Source organism: Ranitomeya variabilis, chromosome 4 (genome assembly GCF_051348905.1).
Source record: "Ranitomeya variabilis isolate aRanVar5 chromosome 4, aRanVar5.hap1, whole genome shotgun sequence".
Taxonomy (NCBI): domain Eukaryota; kingdom Metazoa; phylum Chordata; class Amphibia; order Anura; family Dendrobatidae; genus Ranitomeya; species Ranitomeya variabilis.
Genome location: NC_135235.1, coordinates 151,648,677 through 151,673,864, shown reverse-complemented (window position 1 = coordinate 151,673,864; position 25,188 = coordinate 151,648,677). Strand labels below are relative to the sequence as shown.

General features: G+C 42.7%; 1 protein-coding gene across 3 annotated transcripts in view; it reads right to left on the bottom strand.

Moving 5' to 3' along the window:
* Window positions 1-16,857: 16,857 nt before the first annotated feature.
* LOC143768536 (uncharacterized) overlaps window positions 16,858-25,188 on the bottom strand; it is a 106,571-nt gene continuing 98,240 nt past the window's right edge. For all 3 annotated transcript variants that reach the window (XR_013213931.1, XR_013213930.1, XM_077257184.1), the window contains exons 3-5: window positions 20,690-20,913; window positions 18,992-19,060; window positions 16,858-16,993 (exon numbers count right to left, since the gene is read on the bottom strand). Coding sequence is in view for 1 of the 3 variants with exons in the window: in XM_077257184.1 (XP_077113299.1) it covers window positions 16,924-16,993; window positions 18,992-19,060; window positions 20,690-20,913 (363 nt within the window). In the remaining 2 variants the exon portion in view is untranslated. The remainder of the gene's footprint in view (window positions 16,994-18,991; window positions 19,061-20,689; window positions 20,914-25,188) is intronic.

The following is a 25,188-nucleotide window of genomic DNA, read 5'->3' as shown; positions in this document are numbered from 1 at the left end:
TTCTGAAAAGTCCATATTACTGTAGCTGGAGTTATGCAAAAATCCCCAAAATCCTTTCTCCACCCTTAGCTTAGTTGCAAGGCATGTATGGGGCTAAGTACATTAATCTCTTTAAAATTTAGTAGTAAGCACTAATAACTTGTAGTACTAAGGTCATGGGTCCAAATCCAGCCAAGGACCACAAGTTAACAACTTTACAACCAGATGTATTTCAGTTTTTGCATTTTCGTGTTTTGCTTCCCTTCTTCCCAGAGCCATTTTGTTTATAGTTTTCGATCAATATGGCCATGTGAGGGCTTGTTTTTTGTGAGACAAGTTGTAGTTTTGAACATCATTGGTTTTAACATATTGCGTACTGGTCAATTCTGAGGGAATGTGCACACGTCCGGATTTCTTGCAGAAATTTCCTGAAGAAAACCGGAAATTTTCTGCAAGAAATCCGCATTTTTTTTTGCCTTTTTTTTCCGTTTTTTTCGCGTTTTTTTTAGCATTCTGCAAGCGTAATTAGCTTGCAGAATGCTAAAGTTTTCCAAGCGATCTGTAGCATCGCTTGGAAAACTGACTGACAAGTTGGTCACACTTGTCAAACATACTGTTTGACAAGTGTGACCAACTTTTTACTATAGATGCTGCTTATGCAGCATCTATAGTAAAAGATAGAATGTTTAAAAATAATAAAAAAAATAAAAAAATGCCTATACTCACCCTCTGCAGACAGCCAATCTCCTCAGCGGCGTCCGTTCCTATAGATGCCGGTGTGGTTCAGGACCTTCGATGACGTCGCGGCTTGTGATTGGTCACGTGAGTCACATGAGCGGTCACGCGACCAATCACGAGACAACGACATCATCACAGGTCCTGAACCACACCATCTATAGGAACGGAAGAGAGAGCATGCACCGTAGAGGCGGGAACACTTCGGGGGCCATCAGAGGGTGAGTATATCACTATTTTTTATTTTAATTCTTTTTTTTTTACCAATTATATGGTGCCCAGTCCGTGGAGGAGAGTCTCCTCTCCTCCACCCTGGGTACCAACCGCAAATAATCTGCTTACTTCCCGCATGGTGGGCATAGCCCCGTGCGGGAAGTAAGCAGATCAATGCATTTCTAGGTGTGCAGAATCCCCGCAATTCCGCATTTTTAATGAACATGTTGCTTTTTTTTCCGCGATGCGATTTTTTTGCGGAAAAAAATGCAACATTTGCACGAAAAATGCAGAATACCCTGTAAATAATAGGAGGCATATGTAAGCATTTTTTTCACGTTTTTATCACGTTTTTATAGCGAAAAAACGCGGAAAAAACGCGAAAAATCCTGAACGTGTGCACATGGCCTAAGTGCAGTGAAATTGCAAAAATAGTGCAATTCCACAGTTGTTTTTTTCTTTTTCTTTTTTTTTTACCATGTTCATTAAATGCTAAAGCTGACCTGCCACTTTGATTTTCCAGGTCATTACGAGATGAAAGACAATATACATGTATAGTTTCTTTTTTATTTAAGTGGTGGAAAAACAATCCAAACTTTGAAAAAAAAGTCTCCATATTACAAGACATGTAGTGTCTCCATTTTTTGTGATCTGGGGCTCGGTGAGGGCTTATTTTTTGTGCGCCGAGCTGACATTTTCATTGATACCATTTTGGTGTATATACAATCTTTTTATCACCCTTTTTTGCATTTTATTGCAATACTAATCAGCTGGAAGAGTATAACCCATAATTAAAACATAACTTTTACTATTATTGTTAAAATGGACAAACAGTAATAAACAAATGAAGGTGCTCACGCCGAAAACTGTGCACAATAAAAAACTGGTTCAATCTCACCGATTGTAGACATGGGGTACCCACACAGATGAGAAGGGGTCCCAGGGAGGGTCCAGTAAAGCAGTAGAAATAAGGGGCGGGGACCTATTCCCTACTCCCCTCTCGTGCCCCAGCAATTACTCCTGTCCTTACAAGGACAGGCCCAAATAAGTCCCATGGGAGGTGTTTATTACACTATATTTGGTGGGGGGTGTCCATAGCAGGACTTATTTGGGCATTGTTTTCTCGTGACATATTATACTTCATGTTAGTTGTAAAATTTATTTGATATTACCTGCATTTATTTGTGAAAAACACGGAAATTTGGCGAAAATTTAGAAAATTTTGCAACTTTGAATTTTTATGCCCTTAAATCACAGAGTTATGTCACACAAAATACTTAATAAAAAAACAAACAAAAAGATATGGACATCAGAGCGATATAAGATTTAAATCATGCAAATCTTTATTTAGGAAAATACATTAAAATAGTATTAAAGATGATACAAAAATATGAAAAATTAAGGAAAAAGGGGGGGATTGTGACACCTTTGGGTGCCACGTCCAAAATGGAAGGTATGTAAATATGTCAGACTAGTTGTAGGCAGACTAGAAGTGGTGAGTAAGATTGTCTATGTAGCAGGATGGAACACATCCACAGCATAGAGTATTACTATCAGATAGCAGCACAAAATGCAAAAAATACATATAGAGGAGACTCAAGTTATATCATATAAAGTGCCAAGTGCATATTGATAATAATAGCTATAAAGTCCCTATATAAAAAAGGTTACTGCCAAGACAAAGACAGAGTGTTCCACAAGTTATTCTATAAGGCATACATGCCATATAATAAAAGCAGAGAAGTCAAGTAGATAACCACAATAGAATGCCTTAGGACTGGAGTAAACCAACCTTAAATGGATGTGGAGAGAGAACCCCAACACGCGTTTCATTGTGTAGCTTCTTCGGGGGGCATGGTGTCAGGGCATAAAATGCAGGTATTTATGTAGGGGAGGAAATGAGTCCACCAAAAGTGGAGTTTTTCGGTATACACGGTGCTTACAATGGCAAAGGCCGAAAGCCAGGGCCTCGGCGTCCGACGTCATTGGTCCATGCCCACCACCGATGCGTCAGCAAAGTGGGCCGGGAGCCAAAGACATCAGGAGGATGCATAGCCACAGAGACAGGCAGATGCCAGCCAAAGGAAGCGCACACTGCACACAGCACACAGCACTTTGCAAAGGCTTTCCGACGCCTGCTGTGAGCAGGTGCTTGCAAGCCACCTCCCTGCAGGACCTGGATGGAGCTCCACAGCCATTTTGGATCCAGGGCCTGCAGGGAGGAGGATGTAGGAGACCTTCTGAACAACACAATCACATCGCGTTGCTCCAAGGGTCTCAGGGAAGCATGCAGGGAGCCCCCCCCTGCGCGATGCTTCCCTATGCTGATGGAACGCTGCAATCATGTTTGATCGCAGTGTTCCGGGGGTTAATGTGCCAGATGTGCCACATAGTGCCGGATGTCAGCTGTAATAATCAGCTGACACCCGGCGGCGATCAGCCGCGCTTCCCCCGTGAGTACGACCGATCGCCTATAATTGTACTATTCCATCCATGGGAAGTAGGACCCGGGTCACATGGATGGAATAGAACTTCTAATGGCATAAAGTGGTTAATTATCTCCATGGGAGAATAGAAGCTGCAGTATTCTGATCTCCTCTGCTACGCACAGGCGATGATCAGATCGCCTGTGTGTAGCAGAAATGTTCACTTGCTATTGGTGCTGATCACGGGGTGGCACTCACAACAATCTGGCAATGACAACCTGACAGGTCTGCTGGAGACCTGTGGTTGTCATGCCAACCCATGGGTGACACACAATCATTTGACAGGGTCACCCATGGGCAGGACTTTTGCAAAGCATGTCAGGTAAGTAGTAGTTAAATGCCACTGTCAGAGATTAAAAAAAATAGTAAAGTAAACCCCCCTTTATCACCCTCTTAGTTAGGTAAAAATAATAAAATAAATGTATTTATTTCCATTTTTCCATTAGAGTTAGGGTTAGAGTTGGGGTTAGAGCTAAGATTTGGGGTTGGGATAAAGTTGAGGTTAGAGCAAGGGATAGTGTTGGAGCTAGGGTTAGAGCTAGGGTTAGTGTAGGGATAGAGATATGGTTGGGCTAGGGTTGGCCTAGGGATAGAGTTGGGGCTAGCATTAGGGTTGAGGCTAGGGTTTGGGTTGGGATTAGAGCTAGGGTTAGGGTTGTGTTGATGTTAGGTTAGTGGTGTTGGGGTTAGGGTGGTGTTTTGGTTATGGTTAGGGTTGGGATTAGGGTTGGAGTTAGAATAGGGTGGTTTCCAATGTTTAGGCACATCAGCCAATTTTGCGTTCAAAAAATCAAGCGGTGCTCTCTCACTTCTGTTCTCTGCCATGCGTCCAAGCAGTGGCTTTGCCCCACAAACTGGGTACCAGCATACTCAAGAGAAATTACACAACAAATATTGAGGTCCATTTTCTCCTGAAGATAAAAAAAAATTGCTTCTAAAGTAAATTTTTTGTGAAAAAAGTAAAATGTTCATGTTTTCCTTCCACATTGATTTAGTTCTTGTGAAGCACCTGAAGGGTTAATAAACCTCTTAAATGTGGTTTTGCAAACCTTGAGGGGTGCAGTTTTTAGTATGGTGTCACTTTTGGGCATTTTCTGTTATATTGACCCCGTAAACTCACTTCAAATGTCAGGTGGACCCTATAAAAACAGGTTTTGTAAATTTTGTTGGAAAAATGAGAAAAAATTTTAAGACTTATAACGTCTTAGCAAAAAAAAATATGTTTCCAAAATTGTGCTGATGTAAAGTAGATATTTCAGAAATGTTGTTTATTAACTAATTTTTGTGATAGGACTCTCTGATTTAAGGGCACACAAATTAAAAGTTTGAAAATTGCAAAATTTTCAAAATGTTTGCCAAATTTCCATTTTTTGCATAAGTAAATGCAGTCAAATCAAAGAAATTTTACCACTGGCATGAAGTACAGTATGTCCCGAAAAAACAGTCTCAAAATCAGTGTGTTAGGTGTCGAGTTCCCACCACTGCACAAGGGGAATCTCGAACCATCTCAGCTGTGGTCTCTCATTTTCCTCCAGCTGCAGTGGAGCCTGCTCAGCATAGATATTTGTCCCAGCATCTGGCTCAAGCTGGTTGCTGCTGTTCTTCCAGGCTCAGCCATTGTAAAAAGTACTGATCAGCAGTGAGCAGGCATCCTGCTTTTTTTCTTCTGAGCATGCCCAAGGGACGACCTCTCATTGGAGGTCAAGGGTCATATGCTCAGGTCCTGTAGCAGCTACTATTGGACCACTAGGAAGGTCCCGGAGAGCTTCCGCTATAAAAGTTTCGCATGGCTACACGCCATGCATTAGTATAAACTTTTTAACGTGTGTGTCATTCCCATCCCTAGTATTGTTGACTGTTTGCAAATGGTGGAAGCTATCTACCGCCTGACAGTGCTATCCTGCACAGCTAGCACACGATAGAGCATCTGATAGCAGTGACCACCAGTGCGGCGCCATGCGCTAATAGAGCGCTTTCCTGGCCCAAGTCTGGGTGGTTAGTGGCATCCGCCAGAGCGGCACTGCACACACTCTTGTGCAGTAAATTATTAGTTCTATTAAAATCTGACACCCCAGTAGTGGTGACGAGTGCGAGAGGTCTTGAGGGACTCTTTCACTGAGTCTTGGGATAGAGTTCTGTGACTCTTTGCTTGCGCTCTTTGTGCGGTACAGCGGCCCTGTGAAGCAACAGGGTAAGCTACCTTCATACTGGGTAAAGCTAACCCGTGTGTGTATCCATATTTTACCGCCATATAGTCCATCATTACTCGGCAGCAGGTTCCATCTCTGCACGGTGGACCCCGGGCTGTGAACCCACCTTATACCATCCTTATAATTATTTGGTGCATTTCGCTAGCCCTAACACAGTGAGATCTGTTGAAGTGTTCCAGAGCTTTAACCTCATAAATTGACAGTGATCAGAATTGTAAAAATTGGCCAAACTCTGGAACCTTGATTTCCAAATTAAATGCAAAATTTACGTTCATCTGAAAACAACACGTTGGACCTCTGAGCAACAGTCCAGTTCTTTTTCTCCTTGGCCCAGGTAAGATGTTATTCGTGTTGTCTAATGGTCATGAGCGGCTTGACACATGGAACGTGACACTTGTAGCCCATGTCCTGTGTGTGTTGGCTCTTGAAGCAATGACTACAGCAGCAGTCCACTTCTTGTGAAGCCCCCCAAATTTTTGAGTGGCCTTTTCTTAACAATTTTTTCAAGGCTGCGGTTATCCCGGTTGCTTGCACACCTTTTTCTACAACACTTTTGTTCCTTCCACTCAACTTTCCATTAATATGTTTGGATACAGCACATTGTGAACAGCCAGCTCCTTTAGCAATGCCACCTATTGGAAGTAGCAATCCTAACAGCCAATATCGACCCTTTAACGAGCCTTGTCACATGACTTAGGATAAAAGCCAAACCAGAATCTCAATTTGCAGACACTGTGTTTTGGGGTACTGCCCCTCGTCAGTGCAAAGTGGAGATCTGCTTTGGCTGATTGAGAGGCGTTTGACCGGGATATTAAATTGCTGAAAATTCTGGACGCGACTTATTAAAGCAATTTGTTTTCACATAAATTGCCAATAAAAAGCAAAACACCATAATTTTACACAATGAAGAAAATTATATCAACCAGAGCAGGCTCACATGACCCTGGACGCAGTCTGACAAGCTCGCCCATAATGCCTTACAGCTATTACATCACATGGTATAGCACTCTTTATAAGCAGAGACTATAATAGCCTGAATAAAAGCTGAGACAGGAAACGCATCAGCCATTTCAAGGTGAATCTGGATAGAGTAAACTATCACATCTCTTTCCCCTAGTGAAGCCTATTAATATTCACACACAGTATGATACCTTTTATTGCCCGTTATGCCGCAAAGACCATAGCATATTGCCCCCACAGTGCACTATACAGTATGATGCCCCACAGTACATTCCCCTCCACACAGTATGATTTTTCCATCATCCCCCAGACACCCAGTATGCTGCCCCCATAGCCACCTACAATGTATGATGCTCCTCACAATCACACCATATACAGTTTGATGCCCCTCACCTAATATGATTACCATTCATCTCCTCTCAGACGATATGATGCCATCAAAGCTGCCTTGATTCAACCTGATGCCCTCACAGCCACCCACAGTATATCATGCTTTCACACACAGTATGATGTCCTCACTAGTGTTGAGCATTCCCATACCGCAAGTATCGGGTATCGGCCGATACTTGCGGTATCAGAATTCCGATACCGAGTGCCGATATTTTTGTGATAGTGGAAATCAGAATCGGAAGTTCCCAGTGTATGGTTCCCAGGGTCTGGAGGAGAGGAGACTCTCCTTCAGGCCCTGGGATCCATATTCATGTAAAAAATAAAGAATTAAAATAAAAGATATGGATATACTCACCCCTCCGGCGGACCCTGGACCTTACCGATGTAACCGGCAGCCTCCGTTCCTAAGAATGAGTGAGTGTAGGGCCTGCGATGACGGTCACATGAGCGGTCACGTGACCAATCACAAGCCACGACGTCATCGAAGGTCCTTCACTCCTCATTCTTAGGAACGGTTACATCGGTAAGGTCCAGGGGCCACCGGAAGGGTGAGTATATCCATATCTTTTATTTTAATTCTTTATTTTTTACATGAATATGGATCCCAGGGCCTGAAGGAGAGTTTTGTCTCCTTCAGACCCTGGGAACCATCCAGGATACCTTCCAATACCTGTGTCCCATTGACTTGCATTGGTATCGGGTATCGGGTATCGGCGATATCCGATATTTTTCGGATATCGGCCGATACCATCCGATACCGATACCTTTGAGTATCGGAAGGTATCGCTCAACACTAGTCCTCACCAAACCCTCCACAATTTATGGTGTCCTTAGTGTTCACCACACAGTATGATGCATCCAAAGCCACCCAGAGTACATCCCACCGTAGCTCACAACCTTGTTTGATTCCCCCAGATCCTCCTACTATACAGTGTGTTACCTCCAGAGCTCCCCACTTCGCATGGTGCCCCCAGAGATCCCCACACCTCACATATTATAATACCTGCAATCAAGCATACATTTTGCCTCTATGTCATGATTCTTTTTTTCAGCTGGTCTATGCCATCTGTCAACTAACCGAAGAATGTCACGTGACCTCAAGATACTTTCAGGTCTTTCAGTCTTTACCCACACTGAATGATTGAGTAGGGCTCCGATGGCTCTCTCTTCCGCCATTGTATTCAACTGCATTTGCACTAAGAAGACACCGATAATGTTGAAGTCAGGACATACTTCTCACCTTCTAGGACAGCTACCCAGATTGAGGACTATTCTGCTCAATCTGAGTTACTTGGGAGATATGCAGCTGTGAAAAATGGTTACCATCTGTTTATCTATAGTCACATATGTTGAGGCCACTGTGACATTTCTGAGGTTGTGTGTAAGTTAAAGAGCTTAAAGGGAGTTATATACATTCCTAAGGGACCTCTTTTCAGAGCAACTATAATAATTGTAATTCACGGCGAATCGATTTGCAGCAAATCAAATTTTCAAAATATTCTGTGAAGCTGGTGGATTTGAATTGTAAAAAAATGCTCATCTAAAGTATGTAAATGTATGAGATGGAGATAGTTTTGGTCCACGTTGGGATCATAAACTAATGTGAGTTATGACAACCGCTGTACATAATATTTTAACTTTATATAAGCAAAACAAAATAAGTAAGTCAATAAATACTTGGCTGCATACCTAATAAGAATAGATAAGTTCAAAATTATTCCAAACATGACTCTGCACAGCTCATATAATTATTCTCAAATGAATCATTTAATAATAATGAGCCATTGGGTTGCTGCATATGAGATGATATTGTGGTATTCCAATACCCTGAACAATGAGTATATATATATATATATATATATATATATATATATATATATATATATACAATAACAATGCACTTTAGACAGAAATTGGGAAATCATAAAGTCTGTGTTTATGAAGCCAAAGAAATGTATAACATTGGGCATACTGCCATGTGTCTTTTTTATACTGTTTAGTAAGAATTCCTTCTGTATAGACTGTTGGTTAACAGTTGGTTAATGACCCGGCCAATTTTGACCTTAATAATCAAGCCAAAAAAGACTGGGGTCCACTATACAGGAGTAAAACCCACTGCTAGTAACTGACGGTACTATATGGCGGTATAAGTGAACTCTGTTACTTCACAGAGTCACTTAAGACAAGAGAACGCTGTGCCCTGCTAATGTCACAGAGGAACACAGCTGCCAAATAGAGCGAACAGTGGTCATGCAGTCAGAATAGCACACGCAAAACTCCTCACCGGAGGTGCCGGTATTCTAGGGGCTTATTTCAGTCGGGCCCTGAATCCACTCACATAAAACTCCTCACCGGAGGTGCCAGTATTCTAGGGGCTTATTTCAGCTGAACCCTGAAACCACATACATATGACCACACTGGCGATGAACACGTAACTTAGTTGATACTAGCGCATGGCCGTGCGGCCATGCTAACCTTTTATAGCTGCAGCAACTTCAGAATCTTCCTAGAGGACCAATGGGAGCTGCTGCAGTCAGTACCTGAGCCACTTCAGGACCTTTCTAGAGGACCAATGGGAGCTGCTGCAGTACCTGAGCATGTGACCCCCGACCTCCAATGAGAAGTCTTACCAAGGGCATGCTCAGAAGGGGAAAAGCAGGACTACATCCCAGAGACGTCTGCTCGCCGTTGACCAGTACTGGCTACAATGGCTGAGACTGGAAAGGCAGCAGTAACCATCCGCACTGTATCAGGTTGAGCCAGATGCTGGGACTGACATCTCCGCTGAGCAGGCTCCACTGTGGCTGGAGAAGAATAGGTGACCGCAGCGGAGATGGTTTGAGATTCGCTCTGTGCAGAGGCGGGAACTTGATCCCTAACACATATTGTACTTCATGAGAGTGGAAAAATTTCTTCTATATGTCTGAGTTTATTTGTGAACAAAAAGGAAAATTTTGAAAATTTCAACATTTTCAAACTTTTAATCAGAGAGTTATGTCGCACAAAATAGTTATTAAATAATATTTTTCACATGCGTACTTTACATCAATACAATTTTTTGTAAACATTTTTTTATGGGAAGTTAGAAGGGTTAAAAGTTATCCAGCAATTTCTCATTTTTACAACAAAATTTACAAAAACATTTTTTTAGGGACCACATCACATTGAGCTGACAAACATTTCCCCTGGAGGAGTAAGAATTTTTTTGGTTTAAAAATCTTAACGAGCATTATAAAAAGACCCTTGCACAAAAAAACGAGTGACTTTTGCATCACAGAATACATTCACCCTGGTGTTTGTATGACTGTGGAATATGAGGATAAGGAGGAGGATAACACCAAATAGACCAAATCAGGAAGCGTATACCCATGTGTGGTTTGAAGAGGCGCATGAGAATACACCTCCACAAAAAAGACAATGTATTTGAGGTTATATTTCGCTGTTTTCAATTGGTGGTGTGCAGAAGCCTTGCCCAATCCAGGCCTTGGTCATTTTTATTAGAGTCAGCCTGTCAACATTTTCAGTTGACAGGCAGATGCACTTATCTGTCATAATTCCACCAGCGGCACTAAAAACCCGCTAATAACAGGGCAGGCCAGGTCTTCGAAGGCGTAGAGAGCCAGTTCATGCTACGTGTCAAGCTTGGATGCCGAATAGTTAAAAGGCACAGAGGAATCCCGGAGTATGTTTGTATGATCTGCAAGGTATTCCCTCAGCATCTTCCTATACATTGCGCTTCTTGTGATATGTGATATATGGAGGCTGAAGAGGAGAGAAGGTGCAGGTGTAGACTGTGGGGGCAACCGTGATTGATGTAGGGCCCGCAATCCTCAGCGAGGGAAGAATGTATTCCATCCCAAGGTCTGACTGAGTCCCGGCTTCCACTATGTTAACCCAGTGTGCTGTCAGTGAGATGTACCATCAATGCCCACGTGTCCGTGGTTAGGTGGACTTTCCTAGTAACAGCATTGTTGAGAGCATGGGTAATGTTTTGGGACATGTGCTGGTGTAATGACTGTACGGCACACCAGGAGAAATAGTGGCGACTGGGGTCCGAGTTCCTTGGGATGGCCGCCGCCAGCTGGTTGCGGAAAGCTTCCCTCTCAACGAGTCTAAAAGGGAATATTTTGAGTGCAAGCAGACAAGAAATGTTATAATTTAAGATTGTGGCCTGTGGGGCATTGACTGGGTATTTTCCTTTTGCATTCCAATGACTGGGGTATAGACAACTGAAGGCTCCGCTGGGATAAGGACATGGACAGGCTTGATGATGGTGCTGGTTGACTGTGGGCAACAACAGATGCAGGGTACGAGGCATCTTCACATGCACGGTGAACTGGGGATTGTCTTCTATACAAAATAGTGGAAGAAGCAGTACTTTCACCTGCATACAGTGTTCTTGGAGCCTGGGGTTCGGCCCACAAAGTCTGGAGCTTTGCTGCCATGTGCCTAATCATACTGGTGGTGGTCAGGCTGGTAGTTTTGCTACATCTGCTGATGCAGGCATGGCAGGTGCTGCAAATGGCCTGTTTGGGGTTATCGGCAGAGTCTTTAAAAAAATAACCAGACTCGGGAAAATTTAACAGTTGGAATGGCAACTTCCGTCGTGTTGGTTTTACGGGGAATGGATGCAAGTCTTCCATCTGTTGTCACCACACTGCTTCTAACTGCCAGTTGGGGTGATATGCCTCCATCCCCATGTGTGCTGCTGTCCTTGCTCTGTATGTCCTTCTGCCAGGTTGGGTCAGTCTCTATGTCATCTAACACCTCATCTTCCACATCTGCACCCTGCTCCTCCTCCTGACTTTCTGGCAATTATGTCTCATCATCGTCCACCTCTTGTAACACTTTCCCACCATCGCTTTCATGTGACCGTGCCTGTAAAAATCTTTGGGCATCGTTACATGCGATCTCATCTGGCCCCTCTTCAAGTTGACCATCTGAGAGTCCAGAATCTTTAAATGGAAAAGTGAACAGCTCTTCAGAGTGTCCAAGTGTGGGATCAGTTGTCTCAAGGCACTCGACATGGTGGGAGGATAAGGGTGATTAATATTTGGTCCACACTCACGGCTACTCATACTTTACTGTGTGTAAGACGTGGTGGTGGTGGTGGATAAGTGACTGGAAGCATTAAACACTATCCAACCAACAACCATTTCACACTGCTCTGGCTTCAATAGAGGTGTGCTGCAGTCCCCTAGAAACTGCGACAGGAAGGTCGAGCGAGAAGATGTGGGTCTTTGTTGTGGCCCATTTTCAGCTTGGCCATGGCCTCGTCCTCTGCATGCACCATCAGCATCACGTCCACTTCCCCGTCCCTTGCCCCTTGCCTTGCCCATTTTTAATGGACTACTGAAATATTTGAAAAGTTCAATACAAATGGATTAATTTGGAGAAAACTTAAATGTGATCAGTATGCCTGAAAAGCAAGTATTTGGAGACCACAGATATACCGAGCTTCTGTCAGAAATAACAGACAGTTAAAATATGATTTTTAAAAAAATTTAAAACATTAAATACTGAGTAGACCAAGGCCCGCAGAAAAAACATGCAATGACACAGTCGACCACTACCTACTGCTACAGATTCTTTCTTCCCTCGGCATCAAAGGACTTGCCCTGTCCTGGATTGCCTCATACCTTTCCAACTGCACATTTAGCGTTTCCCACCCCCACACTACCTCCTCACCCCACCCCCTCTCTGTTGGAGTCCCTCAAGGCTCTGTCCTAGGGCCTCTACTTTTTTCCATCTATACCCTTGGCCTAGGACAACTCATAAAGTCCCATGGCTTCCAGTATCACCTATATGCGGACGACACTCAGATCTACCTCTCTGGCTCAGATGTCACCTCTCTTCTGTCCAGAATCCCAGAGTGTCTGTCAGACATATCCTCCTTCTTCAACTCTCGCTTGTTGAAACTCAATGTAGACAAAACCGAACTCATCATCTTTCCCCCATCTCGCGTATCCCCCTACCTGATCTATCTATTATGGTAAATGGCATCATGCTCTCTCCTGCACCTGAAATCCGCTGCCTCGGGGTAACTCTCGATTCTATCCTGTCCTTCAAACCACACATCCAAACTCTTGCCACCTCCTGTCACCTCCAACTCTAAAATATTGCCAAAATCCATCCCTTCCTCAGCCCACAGTCTACTAAAACTCTTGTGCATGCCCTCATCAGCTCCTGCCTCGATTACTGCAAAACCCTCCTATGTGGCCTCCCCGCTAACTCCCTTGCACCACTCCAGTCTGTCCTCAACTCTGCTGCTCAGCTAATCCACCTTTCTTCTCGCTACTCCCCTGCTTCACCCCTCTGCAAATCCCTCAACTATCTCCCAATTCCCCAACGAATCCAGTTCAAACTACTAACACTGATCTACAAAGCCATCCACAACCTGTCCCCTCCCTATATCTCTGAACAAATCTCCCACTATCTTCCCTCATGTAATCTTCGATCCTCCCAAGACCTCTTACTCTCCTCCACACTTATTCGTTCCTCACACAACCGCCTCCAAGATTTCTCCTGAATATCCCCCATCCTCTGGAATTCCACACCTCAACACGTCCGATTATCCACCACCCTCGGATCCTTCAGACGGAACCTGAAAACCCATCTCTTCAGGAAATCCTACAGCATGCAATAACCATTCTGCTGCCTCACCAACCACCCGAGCTGCCACCTCACCAACCACCCGAGCTGCCGCCACATCACCAACCACCCAAGCTGCCGCCATTTCACCAACCACCTGAGCTGCCGTATTGCCACCGTCAGAGCTGCCGCCTCACCAACCACCCGAGCTGCCGCCTCATCAACCACCTGAGCTGCCGCCTCACCACCACCAGTGCTACAGCACACCAACCTCCTGTCTCTTCCCTATTATCCCAAAGAATGTAAGTCCGCAAGGACAGGGTCCTCTCCCCTCTGTACCAGTCTGTCACTGTAAATTTGTTTACTGTTAACAATATCTATAACCCTGTATGTAACCCCTTTTCACATGTACAGCACCATGGAATTAATGGTGCTATATAAATTAATAATAATAATAATAATAATAATAATAACGTATGCCTACGAAGCAAGGATTTGGACACCACAGATACACCAGGTGTCTGACGGAGATAACAGACCGTTTAAATGTGTGGCCTTTTTTATTTTAAACCACTAAATAATGAGTAGACCAAGGCTAGCAGACAAAACAATGCAATGCATGCCTGCAAAGCGTGGATTTTGACATCACAGATACACCGTGCGCCTGACGGAGATAACAGACTGATCAAAATGTGGCCTTGATTTTTTTGGGCCTACCAAAATTGTGTCAATAATTAGGCTAAGACAGTCAAAAAAAATGTTGGGAGTACTAAAATTGTAAAATATTTAGCACAATGATATGCAATGCATGTGACGTACAAAACACACTGATAAATATGAGAACTGTAGCTAAATATTTTTTTGACCAGATAAAGATTTTTTGGTCAGCAAAATGGCCTCCAAAAATGTTGTAAGACACTCCAAAAAATACTACATCGCCAAAAAAAGGCCAGAATTTTCTGCACACTCACATCAGATGCCTAGAACAAAAAAGCTGTTTTAAATTGCTAGACTTTCATATCGTTGTATTAAAATGATTGGCTGTTTTCTGCAGTGTGATCAAGCAAACAAATGTAGACAAAAAAGGGAGCTCTAGATTGCTTTTTAATATAATTAGCAGGATTCAGGTGCCATAAAAAATTAATCCTAGCCACAGACACCTGCAGCTAGATGTATATAAAATAGGAAGCAGCAGACAGTAATGAACCCTCTTGATGTATGCAGTGAGATCTATATACTCACATACAGTGCCTGCATACCTTGCAGTGATGTGGATATGCGCACATAGACTCCCCTGCCATCCTAGCACTGCAATCAATATACTTCCTAATTAGCCATAAAAATGACTGTTGGTTCATCTGGATTTGTGGATTCTGTGATGGCAGACCAACACTAAGTAATAAAAGAACAAATCTGACCCTTTCTCAGCAGCAGCTCTCCCTACACTAGCTGAGTCCAGAGCTGAATGCACCAAGCAGGGCGGCTTCCAGTCTCTTATAGACCTGATGACACTGTGCGGCCAGCCAATCGCTGTAACACCACAACAAAGATCGCTGCGGTATTACAGTGCATGGCAGACAATCCCTGCATGTTCATTGGCGCTCTAAAGAGCATCAAAATTGCAGCGCGGAGACCCGAGCTCCCGCTAAATAATCCCGGAAATGCTCGGTGCTTGTCGAGTACACCGAGTACCGTGATACTCCGGCGAGCAACGAATAGTGGCGAGCACGTTCGCTCATCACTACTCATCATTAGTCTTTATCAAGTATACAAAAAATCAAAAAGGGCTGGCTTAGATAGTGTGGAGACCAAGTCTGCACCAATCACCACAACAGCCAAACCCACTCATATTAAATACATTTATACAAACATTCATTAAAAGTATACATACCCTAATTTGAATAATACTTTATATATTAAAAAGATGGAAAAAAGGCACCTCTATAATGTAATATATTCTTTGTTTACATAGGTTTGGAAAAGGTGTTCAGCCAGTCAAATCATGGCATCCCTATACTCATGGATACTAGAATCCAACCACCTGTAGGTCGATCATGAATATGCAGATAACACCTTCCAGGGGTCCAATAATGAACCACCAAAGAGAAGTGCACCAAAATTGTAATTAGGCTGGTGTAGCAGTAATATAACCTTTCATTGCCAGTGATAAGGCCAAATTCTGTTATCAGTATCGACCCGCTGACTAATCACCACCTCCCTCTCATACCTGGGTATCAGACCAGGCTCCCACCACCAGCGAGCGTCACACAAGGGAGGTTACATGACTATCGCCACATGACCGCATACCCAATGACACGCGCGGCCGCTGCGCAGTAATGAGCAGCATCCAGGAGAACCATCCAGACCACGGTGGTAACCATGGCATCGAGACTGCCCCCCATGATGCCAAAGGAAACAAACCATCCAGGTCATGTGATTGCAGCTGTCCCAGGACACAGCACCTATGTGATTTATGGCAACCCATATTTACATCTTTTTAATGTATAAGGTGTTATTTATGCTTTTCACAATTAGGGTATGTATACTTTTTATGAATGTTTGCATAAATAATGTATTTAATATGAGTGGGTTTGGCCTTTGTAGTGATTGGTGCAGACTTGGTCTCCACACTATAAAAGCCAGCCCTTTGTGATTTTTTTGTATACTTGATAACGACCTATTATAGATCGGAGCTTTGTATTTTGATGTAGGAATGCAAATCATTTCTTGAAATTCATCACCTGGGATTAGACACTGATCTCTTTATATTTTTTATTTTTCGTGTCACCCCTTTCCCTCTAATTGTTTGAATTGTATTCTGTTACTTATAGTGTTCGGTAGGTGCATCTACTGAATCATACAGTGCTCTGTATAAAGATTATTATTATTGGTGGTTCATCGTAGCTTTATATTACTGTTGTCTACTTTAAGTATATTTACACTTTAAAGGCTTTGCATTGCATATGATGCATATGAGAGGCATTTGATAATCAACGTTTTTTTTTCTTAAAGGTGTTGTTCTGGATTACAAAACATGTCTGCCTTTTTTCCTTAGAAAGGATCCTTCATCTGTCCGTGGGTTGTTATTTTTTATTCCCTGTAATAAAAGATTTCTAATGCATAAGAACTTGAATACATAAACTATAAGCCATGTGTTAATAGCAGAATTTTATTGGATAACAGAACAGATGAGTAAACAGCAAGCAAAGGCAAAGGTCAGGATTCTCAATTGATTCCGACAATTTATAATACATTTGCGGAATGATGGGGAACAATGCAAGGAACAAAGTCGGGTGTCACATGTTCATTTATTGCAGTAGAAATTCCCTTGACCTTGGCAGGGATCAGGACAGCAGGGATCAGGACAGCAGGGAGGTGGACAGCAGGGAGGTGGACAGCAGGGAGGTGGACAGCAGGGGTTGCAGGGATCTGATGGAGAAGTGAACATATATCAGTTAGTCATTTATTTCAAAGAAGATAAACTTTATCATTTTTTTTTATATCTGAGTGCCATTTAAGTGCCCTTTTAATTAAAAGCAGTTTAGTGAGACCGCCACCTATCTCTCAAAAAGCTGCTTGTGTGCTGCACAGCTCCAGCTGTTGTATTAAATCCATCCGTTGCTATGTGTGCGGGATCAGGAAGGAGCCGTGTGCTTCTGTCACCTGAGCTAAATTCTCGATTGGGATTGGTGCGGGTCTTAGGGTACCGTCTCTCATTGGCACTTTGATCGCTACGACGGCAGATCCGTGACGTTCCAGCGATATCCATACGATATCGCTGTGTCTGACACGCAGCAGCAATCAGGGACTCCGCTGAGAATCGTACGTCGTAGCAAATCGTTTGCAACTTTATTTTGTCGCTGGATCTCCCGCTGTCATCGCTGCATCAGTGTGTGTGACACCGATGTAGCGATGCGTTCGATTGTAACCAGGGTAAACATCGGGTTACTAAGTGCAGGGCCGCGCTTAGTAACCCGATGTTTACCCTGGTTACCATCGTAAATGTAAAAAAAACAAACAGTACATACTTACATTCCAGTGTCCGTCAGGGTCCCTGGCCGTCTGCTTCCCTGCACTGACTGTGAGCGCCGGCCGTAAAGTGAAAGCACAGCACAGCGGGGACGTCACCGCTCTGCTTTGACCGATGCTTACACAGGATGCAGGAGAAGTGCAGGGAAGCGGACGCAAGCACCGGAATGTGAGTATGTGTTTTTTTATTTTACGTTTACGCTGGTAACCAGGGTAAACATCGGGTTACTAAGCGCGGCCCTGCGCTTAGTAACCCGATGTTTACCCTGGTTACCCGGGGACTTCGGCATCGTTGGTCGCTGGAGAGCTGTCTGTGTGACAGCTCTCCAGCGACCACACAACGACTTAGCAACGATCACGGCCAGGTCGTATCGCTGGTCGTGATCGTTGGCAAATCGTTTTGTGTAACAGTACCCTTAGGATGTAGACCCCAACTCACTTGTTTGCAAACAAAAAGCCACTCAAATATAAAAAAAAGATAAAGGTTTAGTTACAATAGACAGTTCAATACAAAAGAGCAATACATGGTACAAGTTAACATAATAAATTACCTGCAGTTTAAAGATAAGACTTTCATAATATTTATTGTTTTGGAAATAAATTTACTATATATGTCTTTGCTATTTTTCAGAATTGTATATGTGTAAAGCAATTGGAGCACAGCGCAAAAGGAAAAAGCAAGATAAATATTTTATTTTTTCATGCACTCACCCATTGAGAAATTCTAAAACTACCAGAATACATAATAGTTAAAATAAAGGTTCCTGTGTCAAGTTCTGGAGAAGAGCATGTTCCAGGAAAATAAGGGAATTTTCTAAAATGATGCATTTCTCCTGCTTATGAGATATGGATACCTTGTAATGAGACACACAGTGTGCAGATCCCTACTGAGCACTCTTTGTGGCCCTGTAAGTTGTCTTTGTGAATCATCACATTTTATAAAGAATTGCTCTGTTAGACTGTATACTTTACATTATCAAGGTCACTAGTTTGATTTTCTTTTCTGGACAGCTTATCAAAAATTCACAGACACTCAACATTTTTTACAGTGACATTCGATAACCATAATAAATCATTATGACTATAAGTGATCCATGTCTACAACCTATAAATTAGCTGCATTCACTTTGAACTGTAAAAAATGATAACTACAGTCGTAATAACCTATTCAAGTTTTTTACAGGCAATGGAAAAAGTGCCCTAATTTTACCGACTGTCCAAGAATTTCTGGAAGTTTGGAAACCTGCACAGTTTTTCTTCATATTTTATGCCAGATGCAGTCCTATGAATCACACCTTATAAAGCAGCTTTTAAATACAGTGATTTTGATCTGTGCATAGAGAAATTAATTAGCACTGATGACAGTGAAAAACCAACTAAAATTATCCTTATCTTTACCTTGTTTGGGGAATTGTCCATGACCTTGTTGATTGCTGTAGCCGGAGTACTGGGACCCAGATTGGCAAGCTAGAAAAGAGAAACATTCATTCTGTGGTCACTGCATTTTGAAACAATATCTACAGAGTTATGTATGATTATGGTCGTATTGTGGTTATGCACAAAGTCTAAGTTCTATGGAGCTGTGGCGCAACCTGTTGAAGTCTATAGGATGCTGTTCGACCACCTATGCAGGACAGGTGTCAAGGAAGTTCCTACTAGTCAATTCCTACATACCAAAACTTTCTGCTAGACTCTTTTCCCACCTGCAGACAAGATCCCCATGAACCACAATTTAACTGTTACCCTTTTACTGCCTCATACAACCAGGACATGTACACTGACTTGTTCACTGCCTTACAATAGGTGAGATTTTATTAACAATGCTTTCATTGCCCCAGACAGCCAGAATTTTTAATATGACAAAAAAACCTTCTTTGGGCTATGGCCTCATTATATTTATTACAGGCCTTGTCTGTATGCTTCTAAGAGAAAACACTTCCACATGTTTCTGTATCAAATTCGAGTCATACAGAATTCAATATGAGACTGTTTTAATGGATTATTTCCAATTCTTTGCTCCCTGAGATAAGAATAAAAAGTTTAGATATGTGTTATAATCCTCTAGTATTACAATGGCTGGTCTAAAATTAATCTTCTAGTAGTAATTTCTATTCTGCTTAATCTGGAAAGAAAAATTTAAAGCAGTTAGTCCAAAAATCTGAAAGTCTGTAACACCATTTTGACATTTTGTGTATATAGTATACAAAGAGTTTTAAAAACTACAGAATTGTGTACACAGTAACCATATTCACTGTATAACAAAAAGTAGCATCAATAACTACTGTATATACTACAATCAGTGGAAAACTATTATGAAGAATATATCAAATGTCATCAATTTGAAGAGATTGTCTAGAAGTGGATAACATATTCTTAACATCAAAACTGTCCATCAAAAAATAAAAAAGCCATATACTAAGGTCAGCTTGGTTGAACTTGATAGACTTGTCTGTTTTCACATATACTAACTATGTAATAGTAAAAGCTGCAGACCAATCAGTGACCTCTGATTGTCTGCAGTGATTATATGACATAACAATGGGAGGCACAATGATGGACAGTTCAGATGTTTAGGAGGGATTGTACACTATAGGACATTACCTCCTGAACAGTTTACCCTTGAAGGTTAAATCCAATTTCATAGCACGAATTATGGCTGTCATAATGAATATCTAGATCAATTACTTTTCATACATGTTTGAGATATACTTCTATGGAAACACTATTTAAGATGGAATACATTGAACATACCCTACTTCTAAGACGTTAATCACTTTAACTGTATCAAAAAAGCATATTGGCTGAATGACATACAGCTGCAAATTATATATCTGGCCTGTATATACCTACAGGCTGAACCTAAGAGCATATGAAATGTGAGCTAAACCTAACCTTAAATGTGACATGTTTTCCGCAAGACTTCTAAGGCTTTTTTTTTTTTTTTACAGTCTTTAAATGCATTAATTCTTTACATTTTTTTATATCTTTGTTAAAAAAATACTAATGTAAAATTCTGGAGCAAAGTTCTATAATACTAATCAATATGTAAAGTTTATCAACAATGCAAAAAGGCAAAACTAAAAAAGAGTAACTTACGGTCTTGGCAAGGATTTACACAGATAGGCACTTTTTGGCAGGGATCCTTGCATGGATTCTGGCATGAGCTCTTCTGGCAGTTTGCTCCTTTGATTCCAGACATGACTGATTTCTTTTCTTAGTTCTGAACTTCTCAAAGACTCAAAAGCTGTTTTGATGATAGCATTGAGACTGATCCTTATATATCTGGACATAGTGAGAATTGGGGCATATTTTCTCATCAGCTGGAGATAAGGCATTTAATAGGATGAGTAAGTATATAATGATTTAATATTCTAAAGGAGAATAAACATTAATTATGAAGTGTAAGCCACCCAACACCTTAGGATATTTACTGCAGTAAAATACTTGACATCGCATTCACCATCATTTCTTTTTATTGCACCGTTCTAAAATGGACATTAGTAAAGTGGGATGAGTATGGGGCGCAATGTTGTAAAACTATGACGTGCCCACATTGTAAAATCTATTTATGATATGAGGAAAAATATGCAGGCAAAAAGAGGAAGCAATTGTTCCATTAAAATGTAACTAGTAAAACTGATGCGCTTTGCATCCTTGTACAGATAATCATGATGGCCATGTGTCTCATTTTTGATAATGGCTTTTAATGTGCTTAGTTCTGCAATGCTGTGAACACAAAGGTCGTCATGGTAGGAAGCACATGGAATATGTGCAGTCCAAAATTGCACAAAACAGCTGAGTACCCATCAGCCAAGAACAGAAATATTATTTTTCATTTCAATCTTGATACTCTCAGTACAGACATCGCTCCATGAGTCTATTATCTGGCTCTTTTAGTTTCAGTGATCTTCCTACTAGGCAAAAGTCACATTTTCAAGTCTGTTTGACCTTTTAAAGTTGGGCTCAGAAAGCTGGTATGATCAAACCTGCTCACAGATCCTTACTATGTGTTCAAATATGTGTCCAGGCACAATAAGGAAAAAATGTGAAAAAAATACAATAATCAACAAACAAGGATGATTGTATCTTTGTACCACAGGTCTAGACCAAAAAAGTCTAGCAAGCTACCGTTACAACACAAGATTTTATCTGAACTTTTTATTAATATAATATTATATATCAGTCAGCTGTCTAAAATCCTCATCTCATATCATTAGGTGACTCAAATAATTTATTAATGTACAGAAAAAAGTTCAAGAATGTAACAATCATGTTACTGATATTGAACCTTTCAAGCGAATATAATGTGATGAGTTTAGTCCTCTAATGGTCTAAGAACTGCTCTTTATCACCTAAAAACTAGTGATGAGCGAATATACTCGTTACTCGAGATTTCCTGAGTACGCTTCGTTGACCTGCGAGTATTTTTTAGTGCTCGGAGATTTAGTTTTCATCTGCGCAGCTGAATGATTTGCATCTGTTAGCCAGCATAAGTACATGTGGGCGTTGCCTGGTTGCTAGGGAATCCCCACATGTAATCAAGCTGGCTAAGAGATGTAAATCATTCAGCTATGGTGAGGAAAACTAAATCTCCGAGCACTAAAAAATACTCGGAGGTCACACGAGTATGCTCGGGAAATCTTGAGAAAAGAGTATGTTCGCTCATCACTACTAAAAACATACTTTTTTTTGTAAAGCTCTTTTTAAGGAGATTCTGTTTGGCGCCGGGATTCTCCCTCTGCACAGGATGGACCCCAAGCCTTGTCTTCTCCTGCGGTCCCCCATTCAGTCTCAACTGCAGTGAATGATGCTCAGCAAATACATCATTCTCAGCATCTTGCTCAGACTCAGGCTGTGCACTTGATTACTGCTGCCTCTCCAGGTTCAGCTATAGTAACTGGCAATAGACAGCAGCAAGCGATCCCTCCTGAGACTAAATCTGGGATTCGCTCTACTGAGCATGCTCGTGAGGCGACTTCTCAAGGGTGGTTGGCCGTCACATGCTCAGGTCCTGGTCTGGCTTTGGATTGGTCCGTGAGCAAGGTCCTGTCTAATTGTCAAAAACTATAAAAGGAGCTTTGGCGACGTTTGGTGCACTAAGATCATTTATGTTTTGTGTGTGTGAGGAACCTAACGGTATAATGGACAGTTGTATGTGCTCAGGGCAGGCCTAGTACCTTTGGAAATGTGGCTTCCCCAGAGAGGAGATTGTGTGTTTGAGTTCAGGGCAAGTGCTAGTGCCTTTAGAATTCAGACCTCTCTGTAGAGGAGCTCTGTGAGTGCTTGGAGTCCACTACCGTTTCCCTTGCCCCAGTGGGGCTTGCGTACTCCTGTGAAGCTAACAGGGTACGTGTTTAGTGCCATATTCTATCTGCGGCTGTGTGCCGATAAACACAGTCCTATTGCAGATTTCCTTTCCCGTCGTTGTGTGTGATTGGCACAGCCACGTGCTTCTCCACTGAGTGACGTTAACTCAGTGCGAGTCACTTTCGCTCGCTGCTAGTATTCGCCATTGCCCTATAGCTGCAGTTTGCCATCTCTGCACAGTGGACCCTGGGTGGCGAACGCACTTAATTTTCATATTTATTTAGTTCGTTCCGCCAAGCCTAACAGTATCTTAGCACGAGGGTCTGGCTAGCAATGGCGGACGAGCAGCAATTACAATGATACATCCAGCAGCTGGAAGGCAGGTTGTCCGCTCTCGAGTGCATGACCACAGCTGCGGATGTCACTGCGGTAGCGGCTCAGGCAGCCTCAGAAGCTGCAACTTGTGTGTCCACTGCCACCTCGGTTCTGTCTCTCTCTCGTCTCCCTCTGCCCGATAAGTTCACAGGTGACAGGTAAAACCTGTAGGGGATTCGTGAACCAGTGTGCTATACATATAGAGCTGCTAGAGTCTCCTTTCCCATCAGAACGGGCTAAGGTGGGATTTGTGATCTCTCTGATGACGGACAGAGCACTGAAGTTGGCTACACCACTGTGGGAGCGCAATCATCTGGTGGTGTAGGGCACCCCGCATTATTTGAGCACTTTGAACCGCGTCTTTTTAGGACCTCTCTTTATCTCAGGGCTCCTCCATGGTCAGTCATTTTGCCATCCATTTCCGGACTCTAGCTTTGGAGCTGGAGTGGCTGGATAAAGTCCTCATCCCTGTCTTTTGGAGGGAACTGGCTCATCATGTTAAGGATGTTCTGGCCACTAGGGAGGTTTTGGCCTCACTGGTGGAATTGATATTGGTATCCACTCGCATCGACCTTCGGCATACAGAGCGTGGGTTGGAGCGAGCCCAGTGTCGGCAGAGGTTTTGGCTTGCTCCAAATTTTGCCAAAACTCTGAAATCTTCGGCCTAGGTTTCTGAACCTCAGGAGGCCATGGAGGTTTCTCGAGTGGGACCTAAGTCTTGGTCCACTCGTGCACCCTCGATCTGCCATGTTTGCAGGCAGCCTGGTCATTATGCCAACAAGTGTGCCAAACAGCAGTGAAACTACCGCGTCTAGTGGCTGTAGGAGGAGGCTCATTAGACATGGCTGCATTTTCTTCCACGTTGACCTTTAGGGCGACACTTTCTTTTGACCACCTTTTTGGTGGAGGTTAGGTGGAGGTTTGCGTGGATTCCGGGGCTGAGGGCATTTTTATGTCCTCTGCCTTTGCCCAACGGCACAAAATACCCCTGGTAATGCTCTCCAGGCCAGATACCGTCCAGGTGGTTAATAGGTCCGCATTGTCCTCACAAATTACAAATCAGACCATTCCACTCTCTCTGGTCATGTCTCCAGAACATCAGGAGATAATTTCACTGCTAGTCATGCTCGAGGGTATCGACGAGATGTTATTAGGGATAACCTTTTTGCGTTATCACTCCCCTCATATTGACTGGTCTACTGGGAGTATATTAGCTTGGAATGTGTCAGGTTCAGGTTGCCACATCAGAAGTCACTGCAGATCTAACCTCTCTCCCTAAACATTGTTGGCAGTATGCGGACGTGTTCTCCAAAAAGGCAGCAGAGACTCTTCCACTCCACCACTTCTATGACTGTCCTATAGATCTTTTGCCAGGTGCTGAGCCTCCCCGGGGATGTGTTTATACTCTATCTCTCCCGGAAACCGAGGCAATGTCACAATATATTAAAGAGAATCTGGCAAGAGGGTTTATCAGGAAGTCAGTGCCTCCCGCCGGGTTGGGCTCTTTGTTCAGAAGAAAAACAAAGAACTATGTCTGTGCATAGATTACAGGGGTCTGAATTACTATCAAGAATAAATACCCTCTACCACTCATCTCGGAGATTTTTCATAGGCTACGAGGAGTGAGGGTAAGTTAGATCTGCGTGGCACATACAATTTGATACGTATTTGTGAGGGAGATGAACGGAAGACCGTGTTTAACACATGGGAAGGCCACTATGAGTATCTGGTGATGGCGTTCGAACTGTGTAATGCTCCTGCCGTCTTCCAAGACTTTGCTAACAGCATCTTTCGGGATATGTTATCCACCTCTGTATTTGTCTATCTGGATGACATACCTATTTACTCCCCAGATATCAACTCCCATCGAAAGAATGTCTGTAAAGTTTTTGAGCTCCTACGTGCCAATTAAC